This window comes from Narcine bancroftii, chromosome 1 (genome assembly GCF_036971445.1).
Source record: "Narcine bancroftii isolate sNarBan1 chromosome 1, sNarBan1.hap1, whole genome shotgun sequence".
Lineage (NCBI taxonomy): Eukaryota > Metazoa > Chordata > Chondrichthyes > Torpediniformes > Narcinidae > Narcine > Narcine bancroftii.
In genome coordinates this window covers 294,975,081-294,992,026 of record NC_091469.1, presented here as the reverse complement: position 1 = coordinate 294,992,026, position 16,946 = coordinate 294,975,081, and the positions used below count along the sequence as shown (strand labels likewise).

Genomic DNA, 16,946 nt, shown 5'->3' with positions numbered 1-16,946 from the left:
CCTTACGGTAGATAAAAGTCAAAGAATTTCACATCCATAACAATAATGGAACCTTTACCTCACCCATTTTCACTAATTTGGCACTAATCCCATTTTATAGGCCCCGCATGCTCCATCCCAGTTTCTACTGTTTACGGCACACACGGGACAAGTAACAGAAGCCAAGTAACCCAACCTGCATGGATTTAGAATGTGGAAGGAAACCCATTGGGTCGTAGAAAGAGCCTGCAAACTCCACACAAATAGTGCCAGAGGTCAGGATGAACCCAGGTCACTGGAGCTATGAGGCAGAAAGTGTGACTAGTTGTTCAACTACATTGTCCTGGTAGTTTTTTCCAGTCACAAATCAATTATATATGAATTGGCAAATCTTTTGGATTGGATATATCTGGAGCCAATTCACTGACAGACACCCAGGAGAAATTGCTTTATGATCCTACCCTCCATAAAACTGCTCTCACCTGCAATGTGCTGTCCAATTTCCAGATGCTTGTATCTTGATCAACTTATCTCATTGTTGTGAAGGCAAATCAAACAGGATGGCATGGGATGCAAGTGATGTACATGTTCCTTCACAGAACTGCCATTTGTAGACAGCAGAAGCATAGAATTAAGACATCTAACAAGGCTCCTGCTATAGAATTTAATCTGTGGAGTCATAAGGTCTTACAGCATTGCTGCAAGCCCTTCAGCCATCAAACACTTATCCACATCCATCTGATTTTCCAGCACTCATCCTGCTCTGCCATGAAATTTCAGTTGTTCTTAAGATTTCATCCTCCCTCAGATCCCTTCAAAGTCTCCCAACCCTGCTCTTAAATCTAAGTCATCTGACTGGAGCCATCTCAATTTCAGCTTCAATTTCACCAATCCAAGTTTGCTCCATAATAATTTTGCACAAAAGAAAATCTATTGCTTTCACTTCGTAATTTTTCAATTGACAGCCTCAACCCAGAGACAGATTCCTACCCTGCAGTATCCAGCATGTAAGCAGACATATTCCGACATCTCCTTGGCATGGGTTCGCTGTAACTTTAAGGGCAGGTACATAAAGTTCAGTGGTACGCACTGGTTTGTGCCCAAGGGTAAGGCATATGGTTCCCAGAGCATCCAGTACAACTGTGATGCAGACTGGTCATGTCTTCACCTCTGCCTCCATGGACATCAGAATGGGAATTCCCTTGAATAATACCTCGTGGTCAATGAGCCCTGGAAGCATATAATTTAATCAAATTCAAGAGGCTTTTTGGAGTTAAACAAGAAAGACTACAAATGCTAGGGTGCAAGCATGCTGGAGAAAATCAGCATGGCATGATGAATCCATAGAGAGTAAGGATAATCGATGTTTCGGTCCTGGCCCCTTTGTCAAGTAGATGATACTTAATTTTCTATGGATGCTGTGTGATCTGCTGACTGTGTCAAGAAGCTTGTTAGTAGCCATAACAAACCACAAATGGTTCAAGTCAGCATGATGGATCTATTAAGTTGCATCCCATACAACAGATGTGACAGTTGTTCCAGGGAATCTCTTAGTGCCTCAGCCTCTTGTGCTCCTGCTGTGTTCTTTTTGATGCAAGCACTTTTCCTTCTGCTTGCTCTTGTTCTCTCTCACTTTATTATCAGCTGCTGGACTGCAGGGGCAGCCCAACAAAGCAGTAGAGGCTGCCTTATTTAATACCTTTAAGACACAGATCGGCATAGTCGGATGGAGGAAAAAGCAGGAGAGTGGAGTTGAGTCCATGACCAGATCCATCATGTTAGAGTAGGCTCGACAGACCATATGGCCAACTTCTGCTTCTTTTTCTCATGTTTTTATGTTTACTTTCTCTCCTTTTACACTCTCTACTTAATGACACCAAACAGAATCTGTTTGCCTTGGTCTGAACAAGCCAAGACAGCACATCTGTGAGAAGCCATCCCAACCTGAATTCTGAGGAAGAATTTTGGATCTGTTTCTCTTTCCATAGATGCTGCTTGATCTGCCCATTATTTCTAGCATTTTCTATTACTATTCCAACATCGACAATCTTTAAGATTTCCACCCCTTTTTATTTTTACTTAACTGCAATATTCATATTAAAAAATCATAAGCCAAGTACCCAGTGTGTATTTTTTTTAATTGCTAAAAAGAATGAAAGGAAATTAGGTAGTTAATTTAGGTAGATATGTCTTGTATGTAGGAAGTGTGTGTGTGTGTGTGTGTGTGTGTGTGTGTGTGTGTGTGTGTGTGTGTGTGTGTGTGTGTGTGTGTGTGTGTGTGTGTGTGTTTGTGTGTTTAGAAAACTATGCATTAAGAGTCTGTGATGAATAACATTTATGAGAATTGTGATTGTGTCATCCTTGCGTGAAAGTTGGTTTTGAGTTGCGCAAGGTGGTTGATTATAGATTTGGGAAATTGAAGGGTTCATTTAGATCAGAGCACAGTATGAAATGATATGCTTCCTTTAATAGATGTGGTAATAACGAGGGTGTGCAGAGAGGGAAAGGGCAGCATGGTAACGTGTGACCTTCCCTCAACATTGTCAGTGACTTGGTCTTGGTGAACTGGGACCCCATGACAAGCTGATGTCATTCTGTTCTTGGAATAAGCTAAGGCTGTCATAGCTCTATGAAACCATGACACCTACTATTTGTCCTCACTCATCTCTGTTCTTACAGCAGAGCATTGGTTATCTGGTTCATTTGCCTGAACTGTTGTGGTCACTGTCAGGCACACAGTTCAACAATAAATCTCAATGTCGCTAAAGTGCACATTGAAGTCATTGTGGTGCATCTGTAGAGAGAGCTCCATTGATTGAATTATCCAGTTTCCTCCTCAGAACCATAGTCATGGAACACATGTCTAACCCCTAAAACAGTGAAGCGAGGACATACCCATTGTAGAGTTGGAAGGTGTTGCTGTTTTGACACCACAGTACTAGATTTCAGATTTATTGTACATACATGATGCCACATATAACCCTGAGATTCTTTTTTTCCTATGGGCAAGGCAGAATTACCACGTATTGGTAGTGCAAAAAACTGTACTCAACATACACATGTAAACAAATAAAGAAATGTAAACAAACTGTGCAACGCAGAAAGAAACAAAATCAATATAGTGCGAAAGTAAGAGTTCGTTGAGGAGTCCGATAATGGAAGCATCTGATGGTGGAGGGGTAGCTGCTGTTCCTAACACTCTGTATTTTCTTCAACAGGTACATTACCAACACTGAGAACTATTCTTGAACATGTGGCTGACAGTAACAACAACAGTCCAGGCTTGCAAAACCTGGTTCTGCACCACACAGCTCTCAGCCCATCACCACTGACCTTCTCTTAATTCCAGCCTCACCGCTGCCATTATGTCACACATTCCAACTGGTGAAGGTGAAATGCTTTACTTCATATTCATTCCTTCACTTCACCAATATGCTTTTGCTTCTTTCTGTACTCAAAAGCAATAAATAGATGAAGTGAAAACTGCCAGGCGTTAGTGTAAATGCTATGTGTTAAACTTGGAAATTCTATCTTACCTGAGTTATCATGGGAATGCCCATGAAGAAGAAAAACACACAGCAAACTAAGGTAAACAGTGGTTTCTTAGGCCGGAGGTAACCAGGAAATTCATCCACTACTGACGTCACAATGGTCTCGATCGTTGCAAACTTGGATTTAATTGGAAGACAGGTAAGTTGTACATGTGACTGTAAAATGATAACATTTCCTGATATTCAATCTTGGAATTATTCAAGAATGTCAGTATTACAAACGCTGACTGCACATTTCAACTAAAACTCATCAAAAACTACCTTGGACATGAAGTGCTTGGAGAGTGGCACAATATGTCAGTCTCAATTGTCTTCTGCCTCCAAAATTCAGTTCCATTGATTTCAAATTAAATAAGTTCCAAAGACAGAATACAATATACCACCTAATGGGTCTTCTTTATTTTTTTTTCAATAGAACCAGATACAAATATGAAAGTTATGAAACTGCCCAATTTTTGTTCATATCTATGTCACATTGAAGACCTGTTCCTGTATTTTAGTCATCTGATTTCCGACAAGTTGTTTTTTTTGTGGTTGGAACAAATTCTCCCCATATTTTTTGTCTCCTACAACATTTTGCAAATTCACCTGGCCATGATGTTTCTCTGCAACAGCGTTTTTTTTTGATTAGAAGTCGACATACACTCTCTGAAGTTCCTTTAGATCAGTGGTTCTCAACCTTTTTCTTTCCACTCACATCCCACTTTAAGTAATCCCTATGCCATTGGTGCTCTCTGATTAGTAAGGGATTGCTTAAGGTGGGATGTGAGTGGGGAGGGAAGGTTGAGAATCATACGGCTCTAGACCCAATTGTTACTGAAATATTTTGCTTGAGAAAAATTGTCATTGGCCCATTTCCTTTGGAGTTCTGAAACCGTACACATAACGAGTCAATGAGGGACGATTAAAACAGTGGTTTTCAAACTTTTTCCCCCACCTACATACCACCTTAAGCTATAGAGCACCTATGGCATAGGGAATATTTAAGGTGGTATGTGCATGGAAAGAAAAAGGTTGAGAACCATTGCTTTAGATAATATACAGCATTAAAAATATTAAATGAATGCAAGTTCTGGAACTCAAATAAGATTGGTGGGGAGAAAAAATGGGCAGCAAGTTTCATTGATGAAACACATTGATAAAATTACAGCAGCTCGCCCTTATAGCTCATAAAAGGATGATCATTTCTCAGTGTCAGTACATTGCCTCGGATTTTATCTCATCTCATGGGAATGTGATGTGGGTTTTCAACAAGCTCCCTGTATTGCAAAACATTATCACAATAAAAATATATTCCAGATCCTAATATATCCTCTCAGCAATGTGACAGATCTCTTGTGATTATAAGGCTACAAATTATTTTGGAATTGATGGTCCATTTGTCAGAAACATAAATTATTTTTTCCATTTGTCCAGTATTTTGGACAAATTAGATATTTTTGTAGTGATATTACACAAATTATATCATGTTATTTATTATCGTTTGCCATCAATACAACCTGCAAAGCAGTAGGTCAGAACACTGGTCCTTTGTCTTCTTGTGTTAATCTAGATGCATCTCAGAAGACAGAGATTGAATTGATAAATTGACTGTTCCTGCACTCGCCACAGTCCCAGCAAGGAGCCATGTTTGAAGGGATTACAAACTGAGAATCTCCAATTCACATTTCTTCAAACAAAGATCCTTGCTGGGATTGTGTTACAGGTGAATTTATAGTAAAGTCTATTATCTATAAACATCTCCAAATCAAAAGAGTTGGAACAGTCTTGGTAACAATGTGCTAAAGGATTGTCTGGAACACCGTACAGGTTGGACATTTCGAAAAGGGCCACAAATTCAATGGTAGGCAAACAGAAATATGTCAAGGATATGCCACAGGATTATCAGCCCTTACTGGGGGGGGGGGGGGGGGGGGGGAGAAAGCCAGCACATAAAATAGAAATCATTGAAATTGATTTTACTAAATTACTAAAGTAAAATAATTCTGATAATAACCTGCCGAGGAATAGAGGGTCAGTGAAATTCATGTGTCTAATATTGTCTCCATGAAATGTCAGACCCTAATTTCAGACAGCATACCAAAGAATGCAACAGCACAGAAAAAAAGGCCCTTCAACCTATCGAGTGTGTGCTGAACTATTATTCTGCCTAGCCCCATTGATCTGCACCATAGCATCAATTTATGTACAGCCTGAGTAAGATTTTCATATGCAGGTTGTCATTTACCATTGTGTCCAGTCCAAGAGTTAGGAGCATCAGGAAGAAAATTATCGCCCAGAATGGGGATAAAGGAAGCCTGGTCAAAGCCTCAGGATACACCACAAATGCAATACCTGGACCTGCAACACACAGAGAATTGCATCTATAAAACAAGAGCTTGTTAACAAGTCCTCTTCCACTGATCGGGGCAGTGCCGCTGCCTGCACTTGTGATTCTTCTCTGTCCCTGGGCAAATTTGTATTCTTTGTATCCTAAGTTCTTTCAACCACCCCATAGTTAAAAGAATAGAATTGATTTGTTCAACAAAGTCCATTCTCTCTTCTAGCAAATTAGAAGTGAATGAAAGTAGATGAATTCCATCAAAACTGTCAGTTAAATCACAGTCAAGTCTCACAGGGTGCCCCCTTGTGGCCTTTTGGACAAAGTAACTGGTTTTGCAAGTCAATCTTAACGTTGAACCCCTCAAAGATTGTGAATCTTTTCAAAGTTAAATCTTTCTGGGACAGTCATGCCTTGTGCCTGCTGCATTTTCACTGTCTATTCAACCCATGACTTCCATCTACACCTCTCTTACTCTCTACTGATCCTGCTTTTAGCTTGAAGGCTACCTCCAATGATGCCATCCATGTTTTCACCAGTGTGTGCGTGGATTCTGGTATATATAGCTGGAATAATTTGTGTTAGACACAGTACGTGTGCATGCATGAACGTAAATGTATGTACATGAAGGTGAGTTGTGTGCATGGTAATTTGTGGTATATGTAGAAAAGATGTATCTTTTGTGCAGGTGATTTGATTTTGTATGAACAGTGAAGTTGATGTGGATATTCATGTGTGTGTGTTTACGTGTTTATTGTGTTTGTGTGCATATGTGTGGAAGTTTGTGTATGTGTGTGTGTATGTGGGTGTTTGTGTGTGTGTGTGTGTGTGTGTGTATGCGGGTGTGTGTGTGTGCGCGTGCATGCGTGCATGTGTGTGCGTGTGATTGTGCGTGTGTGTGTGTATGTGGGTGTGTGCGTGTGTGTGTATGCGGGTGTGTGTGTGTGCGCGTGCATGCGTGCATGTGTGTGCGTGTGATTGTGCGTGTGTGTGTGTGTGTATGTGGGTGTGTGCGTGTGTGTGTATGCGGGTGTTTGTGTGTGTGCGGGCATGCGTGCGTGCGTATATGCGTGTGTGTGTATGTGTGTGAGTGAGTGTGTGTGTGTGGGTGTGTGCGTGTGTGTGTGTGTGTGCGTGTGTGTGTATGTGTGTGTGGGTATGTGCGTGTGTGTGTGCATGTGTGTGTGTGCGTGTGCGTGTGTGCATGTGTGCATGTGTGTGTGTGCCTGTGTGCATGTGTGCATGTGTGTGTGTATGTGTGGGTGTGGGTGTGTAAGTGTGTGTGTTAGTATGTGCGTGAGTGTGCGTGTGTGTGTGTGCGTGTGTGTGCGTGTGTGTGTGTGTGCATGAGTGCGTGTGTGTGTGTGTGTGTGCGTGCGTGTGTGTGTGTTTGTGCGTGTGTGTGTGTGTGCGAGTGTGTGTGTGCGTGTGTGGAGCCGAAAGTCAGAGTTAGGTTCAAGATCCCCATTTTGCGATCATCATTAACAATAATTTCAACCCAATGGTCTCCAGTCTCGAGGTTGGCCCGTTCCTGTTGGACTTGAAGAACAGTAGCAGTCAGATGAATGAATGCCTTCAGGAAATAGAAGACATTTTCACACAAAAGAATAGAGTTTAAAAAGTAATTGCAGTCTTCAGGTTTCACATTACCTTCATCAGCAACTTCAGTGATGGGTACTTTCAGTTCCTTGGCCATGAATCCAATGACAGAGAAGATGACAAAGCCTGCAAAGACACTTGTGGCACTGTTGGTGCAGGTCACCAGCAGAGTGTCCCTGGAGGAAGGCAGAGTCAAGTGGATATTAAAGAAAGGGCATCAATCACAGGTAGAATATTACAACGACACAGTCCAACATCTATCTATATCCTCAGCCCCAGAGTGAGGAGAGATATCTGGGTTTCCTCTGCTTACCTGTATATATTGTTGTGGAATTTATTGTATGAGGAGAGTGTTATCAATCCTCCCCATGCAGCAGAGAGAGAAAAGAAAATCTGAGTAGCAGCATCCTTCCACACCTTTTGAGTAAAGTGAGAAGAAAATGAGACTTAAAATAACGGAAGGCAACTTCTATTGTAGAAAGAACAACCCTCATTGACACAAACTCTAAACTCATCAAAGGTCTCCGGGTATTTCATTGGGTATTAAGGGAGACAATTTGGCAACAAGCTCCATCAGCAAGTTATGGGCTATATTTTAATAAGCTGTATTTCAATTCTGCAGCAGATTTCTTTCTGTCGATTGCCTCAAGAGCACTGCTTCTCCTCCAGGGGACCTGTGTGAACTCGACATCTAAAAGCTTGGACTGAAGAACTCACAGCTTCGAGCCTGACTGTCAGTACAAAATGGTGAAATCCAGGTCAAGTCAATCAGGGAAAGCAAAACAAGGAGAAGAAAATAAATTGAGAAGGATGAGAGAACAACAAACAATGTTGTTTTAAATATCTCCATAAGTTAAAATCAGGAGGGATGATTTAATTTGGCAAACAACAAAGAAATTGAATCAATAAAAGGCTTTTACACTGAAATGCAATGGCCCCAGTTTTCTTCTGGCAAGTTTAATTCACTAAAATCAGGTGCTCCAACCCATTTTAGGTTTGTTAATGGTAAAGTACTCAACTTCATAAAACTTTCAGAAGGCATCTGGGGTAGCAACTTCATGGTATCAACACTGGTGGATTCTGCTGTCTGATTTACACAGAAATACGTTTGGCTAATGATCATCATTATTTTCACCACAAAATCAGTCCCATTTGGATAAGGTGGGCAGTTTTAAGTAGTATCTTATTTTTGTTTACAACACAAGCCAAATCCAGCCACTTGAACCCAATGATCTTACATCCCCAATCGTTTTTGAGGTGGTAGGAAACCAGAATGCCTGGGGAAGACCCACTCAGGTCACAGGGATAGCATACAACGTCCTTACAGACAGTGCCAGATTCCAACCCAGGTCTCTGGCACTGGAATAGCGTCACACTAACTGCTAAGCTAACCATCCCACCCATCTAATAGGATGCGTAATGGAGAGATGGAGTCATTTCTGTCATGAACTTAAGGGTTTGGTTATTGACAGTAAAATGAGATGAACAAAATTAAGGATGTATAATATTCTCTGTGCAATTGCAGATTGAATAACATTTATCATTGTTGTGCAATTAATTGCTATACAGTAACATCCCTGTTATCTGGAATTCAAGCAATCGGCAACCTCAGGCAAACAGCAAAAAGGTCTCAGAAAATAAGTAGGTGTAAAATTCAAAGGTTAAAAAATTGGCGCCCTCTAGTGGTCAGTGCACCCAGCCACACAACTCGCAATTTCAAGGATCAGGCAAATTTACTTACCTGGCATCTACAATCCCCATCAGTATCAGATACCGAGGTTTTTATGATCTGTATTTCTATGCCGCAAATAGGATTCGTAGAATATAAAATAAGTATTATAAAAATGTTTGCATTACTGCTGATTTAAACAATGAAGTGAAAATCAAAACAAATTTTAAAATGTGAACCGATCTGTTGCTCTCAGCTCCTTGATTGCACAAATTTCTAGATATTACACAAGGTTGGAGTAAGTGGATTGTCAAGGGAAGGAACTGAGACACTTGTTGTCCCAAGCAATGGTGAGAGGTTGCTAAGCTAATCAACTAACATTTCACATATTCAGGCTGTTTTATGGCAAGAATAGTTTGTTTCTCCTAAATAGATCAGCAGTTCTGAATATCACATGGAAAGGAGTGCAAACTTAGAGAAGGGAATCATTAACATCTGTGTGCAAAGGTGCTTGTGGTTAATCCAGGGATCCTGTCTGTTTCGTGGAGCAATGGGGACAAATGCTACCTGTTCTGACACCATGACAACCACAAACTCCAGTCCCTTGTGATTTGCGTGCAAAGCCAAACTGATTCCTTTAAATGGCATTTTGAGTAGAAGTCCAAATATCCGGATGCCAGAAATCCAGACCACCCGAGATCCGAACTTTTCTCAAACTTTTAAAATTTAGTGGGCTCTTGTGCACGTCCATGCATAAGTGTCACAGATGCACAGTGGCAACAAGTGACCAGACGGTCTCCACTTTGAAACAAGCAATCAAATTGCGACAAGGCTAAAATTTTGTGTCCTCCTCTTTCTATTTACCACATATAGCACATGTATTTAAAAATGGATTCTAAAGCAAATAAACTTTGTAGTGTGAAGAGAAAGAAGACACTGTAAATGAGTGACAAGAAATGTAGAATCTGCAAGTGTTCCATCCACAAGCAGTGTAGCCGACACAACATAAGTTGCTGAAAGGTAAGAATTATTTTTTGGGGGGGTTTTTTTTGTACTTTTTTTTCCCCACATGAAAATGTACAAATAGTTAATTTGCATAAAACTTCTGCTCTCATTTGTATACTATAGTTTTCATTTCCATTATTCATTTCAAGTATTACTCACTTTTTTTGTAATGAAAAAAAGTTGCTTATATTTTTGTCAAGTGTTGACTATTTTTCTTTAAAACTGCTCATTTTGATAAATGAAGCGTGCTGTATTAGCTAATATCAAAATTTACCTGTTCATCTCTTAAATTTGAGTTTTAAAAGTACTGGCCGAGAATCCAAACCAACCTAATCCCCGAGCAGTCCGGATTTTCGAACTTCTACTGTATTTGTTTCTCACCACGTGAACAATGATGTTTCTCTCCTTCCTTCCAAAACAAATAACCCTGCACTTCCCCACACTCTATGCACCATCTTCTTATCTCAATGGTCTCAGATGAGAGAATTCCATACAAACGTCGGCGCTTATGCTCCAGTGCTAAACTGCAAGTTCGCCGCACAGTTGGTGATGCTGAATCGTTCAGCCGAGGTCCCCTTCTCCAGGCATTACAAACCTCAGGGCTGGAAGAATTGGTGCAGGGAGACCTATTGGTAGTGAACCAACTACTCAGGTTTCGGATTTATTGTCAGAGAATACACATGACATCACATACAAGCCTGAGGTTCTTTTTCCTGCAGGTGAGGAAGAATTACCACTCATTGGTAGTACAAAAAAAAACTATACTCAGCGTACATGTAAATAAATAAAAGAAATGTAAACATACTCAGCCAAATCACTTCAACAAACTCTCCAGCCATTGGAACTTTTCTGCTTTGCAGTATCTTGCTGAGTGCAAATTGGCTGTTGGTTTTTGTTTTATTACAGTGAATCTATTTTAAAAAAAGACTTCATTTCTTGCTAAATGTTTTGGCACTTTCAGAAGTTGTGAAATGTGCAACGCAGATCTTTATTTCCTCCGTACATCACAACTGACAATGTAAATCTGAACTAAAATAGTACAGGTATCTTGTTTTATTTTTCCAATGAACTGTTCTTACACTCGCTCTGTTCTTTTCCCCTGCTAGTGCTCAGCTGTCAAGAGATTCAGTCCTTCTAAATAGAAACAGATGTTGCAGAATTCGAGCATCATTTATTCATGAAATGCTCAACAATTTTTCTTTGATTTACATACTTTCTGTTTCTCAAGAATGTTCCAATTATTTCAATCATTTCATTCCTAAAAGAAAAATTTTGATTTATGGAACAGAATCTATTAATTAGTGTGGTTATGAAACAAGAAAATTGAATTTTATTTCTGATGGAAAGTTATCGGGCATAGCCGACAATGGGAACATTTGGTTGCTTCAGTCTGCCCTCATGTGGTGGAATGTGCATTTAAATTTGTATTTAGACATGCAGGACGGTAAAAGGCCCTTCCAGCCCTCGAGGCCACACCACCCAAATACCCGAATTAGCCTGCAACCGCCGCACATTTTGAAGGGTGGGAGGAAACCCATGCAGGCACAGGGAGAACATACAAACTCCTTACAGACAGCGCTGGGTTCAAACCCAGGTCACTGGCACTGTAATAGCGTGCACTAACCGCCACGCTAACCATGCTGCCCCTACCAAAGAATAGGGAGAGGTCAAACGGAAACCTCATTGCGAAGGAAATCTAAAATATCACACCAAGCAACAATCTGTACCACCAATGTTGTGATGCTATCTCCCCATTAATGCACTGAGAATTATCTAGTTAAAACAACAAGTTGAGGAGACTGGCATAAAGTATACATTGGAAACATGAAATGATGAGAAAAATACAAGAAAAGGAGGGAACTGTGAAATTATCCACTCTGGTTGGAAATATGAAATAGAAATATGTTTTCAAAATGGTGAGAAGTTGCAGTGTGAGATAGGGTATTCTAGCACATGAGTTACAGGGAAATGTTAAACAGGTTAAGAGCGTAGAAGAGTGAGGGGGGATTTGATAGAGGTATTTCAAATTATGAGGGGGATAGACAGAGTAAATGTAGATAGGCTTTTTTTTTCACTGAGGGTAGGTGAGATACAAACCAGAGGACATGGGTTAAGGGTGAGAGGGGAAACGTTTAGGGGGAACTTCTTCACACACAGAGTGGTGGGAGTGTGGAATGAGCTGCCAGCTGAAGTGGTGAATGCGGGCTCAATTTTAACATTAAAGAAGAATTTGAACAGGTACATAGATGGGAGGGGTATGGAGGGCTATGGACTGGGTGCAGGTCAGTGGAACTAGGGAAAAAAGTGGTTTGACACAGACTAAAGGGCCAAAGGGGCCTGTTTCTGTGCTTTATGGTTCTATGTGCAAAATGTTCGTTGGCAGGTACAGCTGGTAATTAAGGAAAATTGCAGAGCATCATCTATTGATGGGAAAATTGAATTCAAAAGCCAGGAGGTACGCTTCAGTTATGTAGGATATCAATCAAAGAACAACTGGACAACTGGGTACATTATTGGTTCTCTTCATTTAATAGAGGGGAGGTTTCATAGACTAATACATGAAATGAGGACAGGCTGGATTTTTCTTTGAAACACACAAAATCCTGAGGTATCTTGTTAAACCAAATGTTTTCTCTTGTGGGAGAATCTAGAATTAGGGATTACCATTTAAAAAGAGATAGATGAGGCAAAAAAAAATTCAGGTAGGCTTCTATCTTCATGACTACCTTGCTTAAAGAGAATCTTTGAATATCTTCAAGGTAAAGGTTGATACATACCCTGTAAGTGAATGAGTGTGGGGTGAGCATTGTTAAGACTGAAATGTGGAGTTCAAGTTACAATCAAATCATACTTGATCTTAATAAATGGCAACATTTTCTTGTGCTTTTTGTTCATATGTTCATATATTCCAGTGATATGAAGAGATTTGACATATGCAGGGAGAATTCAAAGAACAGTGACGAAAGAAATCCCTGGGAACAGAAAAACATTGAGGTCATCAAAAAGAGGCTTGAAATTTGATGAGGTTTGTGAATTGGTCCAGAGCTTGACATCAGGTAAAGGCAGACAGATAAAGATCAACAAGGGAGATCAGAAGCAATTTTTTTTTCCTTTCTCTCAGAGAGGGATCACAATCTGGAACAAAGATGGTGCAAGCTGATGACATTAATAGTTTCATCTTCGAGGAGGATCAATTTACAGGAAAATGAAGGATTTTGGGACCTAGCAAGACTGCTCTGCACTTACCATGCATTTTTCTCAACAGATGGAAGTCCAGAGGAAAGGAACTCACAATCTTCTGACATGCAATTTTCAGCAGATGTTTCTCTGCATTTAGAACACACTTTCAGATGGCTAATTCTAAGGCAATTGCAGACAGGCACTAACACGTGGGCATGTGGTATTACCTTGCTATATATTTATCAAGTCGTCAAGTTTATTGTCATCTGATTGCACAAGTACAACCTGACATTTATGACACAGCTGTGCACCTATACAAGGAGGCACAGAAAAGGATACATATATGTGGACTGTCAGGCAACCAGCATGCAGATAGAAATAGCCCCAGGAATGCGCATATGCACACAGAGAGAATAAAAACATCAATAAAATGCACAAGTGAGAGTCCTTATATGAGTCCCTGATTGAGTTTGTTGCACACACACACACACACACACACACACACACACACACACACACACACACACACACACACACACACACACACACACACACACACAGCATGTATACCATACTAAACAGGAAAGCAGAGAGATCACTAGAAAGAGGGGATATAGCCTCAGATTCAGGGGAGTAAGGGGAGTAAATTTAGGACATAGACAGGGATGGCACAGTTAGCATAGCAGCCACTGAGACATTATCACAGCACCAGAGATCTGGGTTTGAATCTGGAGCTGTCTGTAAGGAGTTTGGACCTTCTTCCCATGTCTGCATAGGCTTTCCCCAGATGCTTTGGTTTCCTCCCACCCTCCAAAATGTACAGGGTTGTAGGTTGTAGGCACAGATTTAAATGGCTGGAATCAGCTTCTACCATGCTGTAAATAAGGAAAGAACCATCTCTCTCAGAAAGAGGTCAATCCATCAGATTCTCTGCCGAAAGAAGCAGAAGAGGCCACACATTGAAGGTATTCAAGGCACGGATGGATAGATTTTTGTAAAATAATGTTAAGGGCGACAGGCAGGTCGGTGGGGCCGAGTCCATACCAGATCAGCCACAAACATTGATTGGCAGAGGGGTCTCGACAGCCAGCTGGCCAACACCTGGTCCCTCATCTCTTATGATGCGGGATGAACCTATAGATGACGAAAGTTGTTCCCATTATTAGAGAACTGTGCATGGCAATGGAATTCAATTGTCTCTCATTGGGTTTTCTTCTATCCTTATATTAAATACAATAGACCCCTTATATCGTCATTTTTAATAGACCAAAAGATTCACAAGGAGGTGAATTAACCCTCTTTTTCTTTGAAAAACAAGAAATTGTAGATGCTGGAAATCTAAAATGAGAACAGAAAAATGCTGGAAACTCAGCAGATCAGACAACAGCTGTGGAGACAGCACAGAGGCAGCACGGTTAGCAAAATACTGTTAAAACACTAGCAGCCAGGGTTCAAATCCAGTACTGTCTGCAAGGAGTTTGTACATTCTCCCTGTATCTGCCTTGGTTTCCTCCCATTGTTCAAAGCATACAGGTAATTAGAAATTCCACCTGGACCACAGGAAAAAGAATCTCAGGGTTGTATGTGATGTCATGTATGTAGGTGACAATAAATTTGAACTTTGAACTGCATAGAACTGAAGGATATATGGCCCACAATAAGTTCATGAGGTCTGATTAATTCAGGAAAGAGCACTTATTTCCACCTCTTTAATTTATCTCATTCAATCATCACCATCTGGACATTCACCTCCATCCGGATTTGGTAATATAGAGCTGTTCCTTCATCATCGCTGGGTCAAAATCCTGCAACGTCTTCCTGAACAACATTGTGGGTACACCACCTACACCTCAAGAACTGCAGTGGTTCAAGAAGTCAGCGCACCATCCCCTTCTCAAGGGCAATTAGGGATGGACAATTAGGGATCAGCCTGCAATGCCCACATCCCTTGAAAGATTAAAAACATATAGATTGTAATCCTTCTTCTAGTTAGACCACACTTGGGATATTGAGTTCAGTTTTGGCTGCCTTATTATAGAAAGAGAGTGGAAGATTTGGAGAAGGTGCATTTCCTGGATTGGCAGGAACCCTGGGAAATTTCTACAGATGTGTGGTGGAAAATATGCCAATCGTCTGCATCATGATCTGGTATGGGGGCACCAATACCCCTGAGTGTAAAGCCCTCCAAAGGTAATAGACATAGCCCAGGACATGACAGGCAAAACCCTCCCCACATAGAGAACATCGACAGAGAATGCTGCTGTCGAAGAGCTGCAGCAATCATCAAGGATCCACACCACAGAGGAGTCACGTGATGGAGTAGTGGCCGGACGGTGAACTCCAGCCCTCTCCAGAAAAGTCGGGAAAAACAAAGGAAAACACAAAGGCACAGAAATAAAAGTTACAGAAAAGTGAGTATAAAGGTGGAAAGAAGATGGCGACAAAAAAAGAAAAATCGAAAGCAACGGTAAGAAGAGAGGAAGAGAAGACAAAGGAGGAAAAAGGTGAAGGCCTTACCTGTCCGAAGAGGCCTGCTGCGGAGAGAGAAACCCGCTCCCTCAGGTCGGTAAATAATGGACTACAAAAATGGCTCGCTGAGCCGTGTAAAAGTGCGCAACCGCGCATGCGCGATACTTCGCGCATGCGCGATGCGAATGAAAAGAAACACACCGACGGGAGGGGGGACCAGCTGGGGAGTCGATCTCCACAGCCAGCAACGACAGCTGCAGAACACCTGCAGCAAGAAGAGACCACAGAAGACAATAGAAACAAGAAAGAAGAGAAGGAAAGGGCACCAAAGAAACAACAGATGGTCAACCCAGAGGAAGAAGAAGAGGAAGAGGAAGAGTACAGTGAAATAGAAGAAGAAAAGAAAGGCAAGATAAAGGATATACTTTCTCTTATTAAAGGATACATGGAGTCATTTAAAGAATGGCAAACACAGGAATTTAAGGATTTAAGAAAAAGAATAAACAATACAGAAGAGAAAATGAATAAAATAGAGATGACCTTAACAGAAATGGGAAAGAAAATGGACAAGATGGAAGAGTGGGCAGTAGCAGCAGAAATGGAGGTAGAAGACTTAAAAAAGAAATTGGAGGAATCTAATAAAAAAACTAAAGAGACACAAGAACTGTTAGCTCAAAAAATAGATACAATGGAAAATTATAACAGAAGAAATAACATAAAGATAGTGGGCCTTAAGGAAGATGAAGAAGGCAAGAATATGAGGGAGTTTATAAAAGAGTGGATCCCTAAGACCCTAAGATGTCCAGAACTACAGCAAGAAATGGAAATAGAAAGGGCACATAGAGTATTGGCCTCTAAACCACAACCACAACAAAAACCAAGATCTATTGTAGTAAAATTCCTAAGATATACTACAAGAGAAAAGGTACTGGAGAAGACAATGGAAAAAGTAAGAGAGGGCAACAAACCACTGGAGTATAAAGGGCAAAAAATCTTCATTTATCCAGATATAAGTTTTGAACTCCTAAAGAAAAGAAAAGAGTTCAATACAGCAAAGGCGATTTTATGGAAGAAAGGGTATAAATTTATACTAAAGCATCCAGCGGTATTGAAAATATTTATTCCAGGACAACAAAACAGACTATTCTCGGATCCAGAAGGAGCACGAAAATTT

General features: G+C 40.7%; 1 protein-coding gene and 1 long non-coding RNA gene across 2 annotated transcripts in view; one reads left to right on the top strand and one right to left on the bottom strand.

Moving 5' to 3' along the window:
- LOC138746661 (uncharacterized) overlaps positions 1-3,363 on the top strand; it is a 79,118-nt gene extending 75,755 nt beyond the window's left edge. Inside the window, exon 3 of the long non-coding RNA XR_011347039.1 lies at positions 3,198-3,363. This is a non-coding gene — a long non-coding RNA (uncharacterized lncRNA). The remainder of the gene's footprint in view (positions 1-3,197) is intronic.
- The window catches only part of slc6a5 (solute carrier family 6 member 5), a 65,534-nt gene that overhangs the window by 19,297 nt on the left and 29,291 nt on the right, over positions 1-16,946 (bottom strand). Inside the window, exons 8-11 of the mRNA XM_069904931.1 lie at positions 7,763-7,866; positions 7,501-7,625; positions 5,758-5,870; positions 3,516-3,647 (exon numbers count right to left, since the gene is read on the bottom strand). Coding sequence (XP_069761032.1) covers positions 3,516-3,647; positions 5,758-5,870; positions 7,501-7,625; positions 7,763-7,866 — 474 coding nt within the window. The remainder of the gene's footprint in view (positions 1-3,515; positions 3,648-5,757; positions 5,871-7,500; positions 7,626-7,762; positions 7,867-16,946) is intronic.